Source organism: Saccostrea cucullata, unplaced genomic scaffold (genome assembly GCF_032062105.1).
Source record: "Saccostrea cucullata isolate Sc308-1 unplaced genomic scaffold, CSIRO_AGI_Scuc_v1 ctg5222, whole genome shotgun sequence".
NCBI classification, from domain to species: domain Eukaryota; kingdom Metazoa; phylum Mollusca; class Bivalvia; order Ostreida; family Ostreidae; genus Saccostrea; species Saccostrea cuccullata.
The window spans coordinates 1-7,292 of record NW_026930302.1 but is presented as its reverse complement, the minus strand read 5'-3'; the positions used below and the strand labels follow the sequence as shown (position 1 = coordinate 7,292).

The window sequence follows — 7,292 nt, the reverse complement described above, 5'->3', positions numbered from 1 at the left end:
ACACTATAAGGCCTATATTAACCAAACTTGCACAAATGATCCATCAAGGGATGAAAACTCTCAAACTTGCTTCAGATGCTGGATTTGAATTACATTTTCTTGATGGGCAACTAGTTTGAAGTTTTTTGGATAGGTTTTGTTCCAAAGTAACTGCATGCAAGCCCTATCAGATCAAAATTGCATGCATTTTGCATATTTGTATGTACACTTTTAGAATGTTGGTTACTAGTAATTGTGTGACTTTGTCTTACAAAAAGACAACATTCGTGGAAGTGAGCTCTGTAATCTCTTATTACTTATGTTTCATATTTTGATTGTATTTTGTAGCCCACTCTGAGGAAAAAATGTGACAAAGATGAATTGTCTACACTTACAGTGGATGTTTCTACATTCATATATAACCCTAGTGGTCCGCCATTATCCGAGGGGTTGACTGTATAACTTAGAATTTACAAATCCTTAGTTATCTGTAAGATATTATCAGTCGTGTCCACATAAATTTCAAATTTTTTCGCCCAATGGTTCTGGAAAAGAATTTCAAAAAGATTTTATTGATTTTTTTCTATATATTTACATCTAAAACATTTGACCCCTAATTGTAGCCCCATCCTAACGATTTGAACACTTAAGACATTTCATTTCAGAAGCCACAGGATGCTTCCATGTGTAAATTTCCTCTTTCCTTGCCTGGTGGTTGTTTTTAATTTTTTTGAATGAGCAAAACCTATTTTTGCCTTTTCTTAATTATGTTCATTAGAAAAAAGGTGGGTGTCACTGATATACCCAACAAACTAGACAGTAATTCCTTAAATATAGCAAAAGTCTTAATTTGCTTTGGAAAAAAAAAGATTTAGATAATATTGGTATAAACCAAACACGATTATTTCAAGTTGGACAAGTGACAATTAAGACTGGAGATCTAAAGAACATTCATCCGCGGGTCATCTGTATAGTTTTTAGACATCTGCTGAATGACTTGACTGATCATCCTAAGTACGGAGCCTTTGGCTGCATAGCTTTTAACTTAATATCAATTGCAATTTCAATGGAGCAATATTTGAAAATTGTAGGTTTTGTCTTGTTAAAAAAAAATAGTACATTGTTCATGTAATTGTGAAATTTTTGTCTTTTTCTTTGGCTGTTTTCTTTTTCTAACTTTGTATAATTCATTTTATTCCGTGAAATTATCTTATATTACTAGCAAATAAAGAATGAATAAATAATTGACTGTAACTCAATCTTTGCTCATTACCCACATGGCGCAGTGGTTATAGAGTGTTTGCTTTGGTGTCCTATTGCGGGAAATGGTGACAGACCAGATTGGACCAAGGTTCTGTGTCTTAGTAGTTGTTGACACGAGAAATATCCCTCATTATTTAAAACTTACAAATCATGCAAGATTTTTTATTGTATATACAACACTTAGCTATGGAGCCCAACTCTAACACAAGAACCCATGATCCATGGGCCATGAAATTCGCAATGTTGAAAGAGGCGCGTTTGCTCATTTTAACCATGTACTTGATTTGCTTCATTCACTGGAGAAGAGAAAAAAAGATCTTTTTTAAAAAATGCACTTTACTATATGATCTATACAGCCCCGCCCTAGCACCAGAACCGGATCTATGAATTCCACAATTTTGTTACCGTAGCTGTATCGACCATAGAACTTACGAATTGATGACTTTAAACGAGACTGCCGATATTCTTGTTTCAGCAACTATAAAACTGTATAAAATTGCAATGCAAATTCAGCTACGAAGTGTCTGAATATACCACATAAAATCGTACAATGATGAAAAGCCAGCCTTTAGGTTGGAAAAGCCAAGATTAAAGTTAAAAAAAATTAAAATTGAAATTACCAACTATGAAGTTGGAATGGAAAATCCTAAATTAAATTTGGAATAACCAACTTTAAAGTTGGAAAAGCCAGGATTAAAGTCGGAAAGGCTAATTTCATATTTCACAAGTGTATTTCTTGTGAACCTTTCTTAGGGCACCACCAAATTTGACCTCTTGATCTTGACCGGGGAATTTGAACCACTTTTTATAAAAAAAAATTGCTCATAACTTGCAAACAGTTGGTTCAAGGGCTTTCATACTTCACATTAGTATTCATTGTATGAAGATCTTTCATTGGTTAATTGGTATAAATATGTTTGACCTTTCAACCTTGACCTTAGCGTTTGACCCACTTTTTAAAAAAAATCTAACCTAAACCATAATTTTTTTAAGTAAGAACTATGGCTTCCATATTTCCCAGGTATATACCTTGTGACAAGACCTTTCCTTGTATACCAACAATTTTGAACTTTTGATCTTGACATCGGGGTTTTATATTTGAGTTCAGCCCTCGCTATAAGCTGCCATACGGGGGCATATTAGTGTTTCACAAACACATTTTATTTATTTAAGGACAGATAATACAAATAAAAACGGATGGCTGGATTGGTATATATTTTTGAAACTATTTTGACTCTAATATGTCTAATAAATATTTAAATGCTGAAATATTACGAAATTGTAAATATTCTATGACATTTTGCCATTTGAAACTATTTCCTTAATAATCTATACAATTTTTGTCACTTTTAATCACATTCATTAATATGAAACTGAGATTGAAAACTTAAAATCTATATGCAATTAAACTTATTCATTATACTTTTGTTAAATTGATTTCAGTCGTTAAAATTAAATTTTTTGAATAACATTTTGTTTGTATCATCTGTCTTTAATTGCGCAGTCGGTATGCTATTTACCTACCTACCATTAGGTCTTGTAGGCCGGTAAATACAAATGTGCGAGGCTAAAGAAACCAAAAGCAGTTTTTAAGGTCTCTCGGGTGACCTATTGCTTTCTGTTTTCGTGTTTTCGTCCGTCGTGCGTTAACATTTGAATATTTTCAGCTTCTTTGAAACCGCTAAAACAATTTCAGCCTATTTAAGCATATGGCATCTATGGGTAGAGGGAAACAAAATTTGTGAATGGCATTGTCCCTGACTTCTGGGGCCTGAATGATGGGGCTTAAACCATCAAAATTGGTCTTATCTTTAAAAATCTTCTAAGTCTTCTTTACTCCAGGACATCAATTAAGCAGTCAAACTGTTAGCATGATTGTAATTATCATGCATTTAGTTCTCTACCAAAATTGTGAAATTCATGGCTGCAGGGTCAGGAGTTCTAGTGCTAGGGCGGAGCTACGAGGGTTGATCCAAATGTTCGTGGAATTTCTTTATATTTTATTTATTTTTAAGTGATATTGGTTGAAAATTACAAAAGAGAATATAGACACTTGTTGAATAGTTTCAATAAAAAATATTTTTAATATTTACGATTGTTACTCTATGACAGTTGCTATAGAAACGGTTGTTTGGAAATGCCGGGGAGACATTAATGCGTTTTTTATTATTTTAAATTAATTCTTAATTCGTGAAATGAGAATAAAACCGCCCTATGTGGTATATAAAACGAAAATTATGTCATTATTACGATTGCTAGATCTTTTATAAACCTTTGAGTGAGATTTTACTCATTTTATTGGATATTTAGTTTATTATTTGATGATTTATTGTTCATCTTTAAGTTGATAGACAACGTCAAATTTCGGTCAAGTCATAATTTTTGTGAAAATCCCGGGATCACTCTATCTTAAACGCGTATACTATTGATTATTGACATAGGCTGGGGGAAAATGCATTCAGTTACTGGTTTTCCAGTGGCATAAGAAATTTAAGAAAAATAAAACTTCCATGGACGTGGAATAAAGGCGTGGCCGCTTTTTGGAGGCTCTGTTTTAAGTGCTTATCCCCCTAGACAAATTAAAAGCGTTATTGTAATGGACGTTGTCGGCTGACGTACTGTTCTTGACATTGCTACTGAACTTGGAACATCATTTGGAAAGATGGGAAGTATTTTGAATTATGAGTGAAAAATGAAGATAAGTTGGTGCGAGAGGATTCCTAGACTTTTCTTGAGAATAAAAAAATGGAGAAAAAGGCAGCATTTTGTACAAATACGTATTTGAATTGGACATTAGGGTGAGATGCTTCGATAACGTGACGTGACATACTGTATACAGGGAAATTTTCGCCCCCGTTTTATTTTCGCCCCCTTCGCCCTACCCACAGATGGGCGAATTTAAAACGGAGTGAATTAAAAATACACAGCATGATTTCTTAAACAGAATTGTAACTGGGTGAATTTAAAACAGGGCAATATTGTTTTCAAGTGTGAAAGGGTGAAAATAAAAAGGGGCGAAAATAACCCTGTATAGAGTATCTAACTTGACGTAACGTCGAAGTCTCCCCCGGGTTTCACAACTATCCATTTTCAGAAAGCTTTTGTGAACTTATTGATAATTGGAAAGTGGTAAAATTTTCCAATATTGTTGCATTATGCCTCTATATTTTAATTATGCCTGACTGTTGTTTTCTTTCATCAAATAACGATGAAATTTTAAAAAGAAATTCCACGAGCTTCTAGATCACCCCTTGTATATAGATTTATAGTGAATGTGTATTATTTCATGAAAAACGTCTTTTCTGCTCCTGGGTTTTAAGCAAACTATCTACATAAATAATTATGATCGGCAAGGGTACCTTTCCCAAAATTGTGAATTTCATGGCCCCCCAAGGTCAGCAGTTCTGGTGTTGGGGCAGGGCTCTATTGATTATACATGAAGTGAAGTTCTTTGGAAATCTCAGCTTCTGGGTATTAAGCTGATGAACTACCTACATAGTCCTTCCTCCAGAATTTTGAATTTCAAGGCCCCTGGATCAGAGGTGCCAGGGGGGGGGGGGGTTATATATACTGAAAATGAATAAATGCTTTGAAATCTGCTCATTGGTATCAATCAAACATATATTATGAAAAAGGGTGCCTTTTCCAAAATTGTGAAATGTGTGGCCTCAGGCTCAGGGGTTATAGGGATTAAGGATGTGCATTGACCTTGAACTAAGGTCATTTGGTCAAAGTTTAAGGTCACTTAAAAAATGTTCAATTCAATACTTGTAATGGAAAACATTGAAAGCTCATAAACATGCAAGTAGTTCATAGTTCTTTTAACTTGACCCTAGGTCATTCTTACAACTTCTGGGTCATTTGCAAAGAAATGTTACTTTTTTTGAGTCCATATCTTTTCAATGGAGACCAATCTAAAATGCATATATTGCATAAAGATTGCCTAAGTCAAGTTGTGTATTGACCTTGACCCCTTGTCATTTGAAGAAGTTTAAAATTACTTTAAAAATAAAAAAAAAATTTCATCAAGTTAATAATTTTCCAATATAAAGTATAGATTTGATATTTCACATCAAGATTATTTGTATCATAGGGTGTTTCATGATTGTGAATAAAGGTTTTTTTTTTGGCAAGTTCAAGTTTACTTTATGTATTAAAATACATTTTATATCACATTTGACCTGGTCATATCTTGTACAGATCTTAAACACTGAAACCTTATGAAAGCTTTCTTACAAGCAGAGGTTCTGTAAAGACCTTGAGACTATGGTCAAGTACGAGGTCATCTAAGTGATGCCTATTCATTACTATTTCTAAAACAATGGAATTAGTGCTTCACAAACCAATCTTTCTTTCAAGATAACACTTTTTATGAAATAACTTTAAATCATACTGCATTTATTAATTGCATAAAATCAAAATTAACAATAACATCACAAAGTCAGAAAAATTAATTAGACATAGATTTATTTTGGTACATGCACATGATTTAGGTTCTTTCAAACTAACATCACAGGTATAAAATACAATGTTTTGAAATGAATTTCCATTCTTACAAATTCAATGAACTTTAGATATTTCATTTGATTTCCAAGTTTTCTGGCAATTTTTATCAAATATCACAGAGCAATAGTTTCTCTGCTTAAGTAAACATTTCCTACAGAAGAGGTGACCACAGGGGGCCCTATACAAGGAATCATTAGTCTGACTAGACCCTTCACAGCTACTACATTGGTTTTCTATCAACTTCTGAGAATGGTCAATCACATTAGAGGGTCCAGCATTGTCCTGAGACCTGTTCACTGTCTTTGTAAAGGATGGTAGCTGGCTAAGAATGTCTTTGAAAGCAGAGTTTATGCTCTCTTTCAGCTCCTCCTCATGAGATTTTGTCTTTGCTAACACTTTGCCAATAATTGAGGCCTTTTCATCTTTTGTCAGGTCTATCACACAGTTTGCTGTATTACATGTACTGACAAGAGATTGTGTGTTACTCGTATTATTTTCAGTGTTCCTAGATCTTTTGCCTTTGATGTCAGAACATAGCTGTGTATTCTTCCTCTTTCTGGAGTCCTCTTTCTGAAGCTTATTTCTATCAGACACATTTTGCTCACAATAAGTATTATTTCCTCTCATTTCAGAGCTTTCTACCAGTGTGCTTGTTTTAGGTTCATTTTCTGCATAAACAGAAGAATTGTCTGTTTTTCTACCAAGTGTTCTAGGTATATGCTGAAGTTTGTCACCATTTTCCATCATGAATTTGTCAATGCGAAGTTTCAGATGTACATTTGGCAATGGTTTGTTTTTGTTGTCATAGGGAACCCCTGTAAATGGGTCACTGGGTAATCTACCCCATGATGCCTCTACAGAGTTGTGTTTCTCCAAAGTTGATTGGTCAATATTTTTTCCACATGGTAATACGATAGGCACTGACATAATTTCACAGGATATGGCATCAATAAAATCTTCTGGAACCTCCACCCCACCCTCTAAATGTAAAGTGCTTCTTGTCAGTTGAACACTAGTTTGTTTTGAATAAACACTGCGACATTTAAGTCCGGACACGACAAAGTCCGGACTTTTAGGTACCCTTTCGAAAAGACCTACATTAGATTTTTTTCTATATTTTGGTGGGATTTTTTATTCTGACCTCATCATGTCAATCTCAACTTCCACATTGTAGTAGTTTTCTCATAAACCTCTGTCAAAACCTAAAATCCCATGGGAGAATGGCGGGATTTTTCATCCCACCAAAAATCCCACCAAAATCCCATGGGAGAAAAAAATCTTTGAGGGATTTTTTCTCCCATGGGATTTTTTCTCCCATGATAGGCGACATAGGATTAAAAATCCCATATTTGCCCTTCTTAGGATTAAAAATCCTGCAAAGTACATAATACTGGGTATTTTTAATCCCATGGGATAAATAAATAAGCAGATATGGGAATAATGGGATAAGAATGCAATGTCTGAATATACTTTATGAAGCATTTTATCTTCAATTATATACAAATTCAAATTATATACCCATTGTTAAACTGCTTTTGTAGAGC

At 34.0% G+C, this 7,292-nt stretch overlaps 1 protein-coding gene across 1 annotated transcript; it reads right to left on the bottom strand.

Moving 5' to 3' along the window:
- Positions 1-5,797: 5,797 nt before the first annotated feature.
- On the bottom strand, positions 5,798-6,781 carry LOC134283637 (RING finger protein 37-like; the record flags this gene model as incomplete). Its single annotated transcript, XM_062766140.1, has 1 exon — positions 5,798-6,781. A coding segment is annotated over one exon (979 nt), but the record flags the coding sequence as incomplete, so codon positions are not given.
- Between the last annotated feature and the right edge of the window lie 511 nt (positions 6,782-7,292).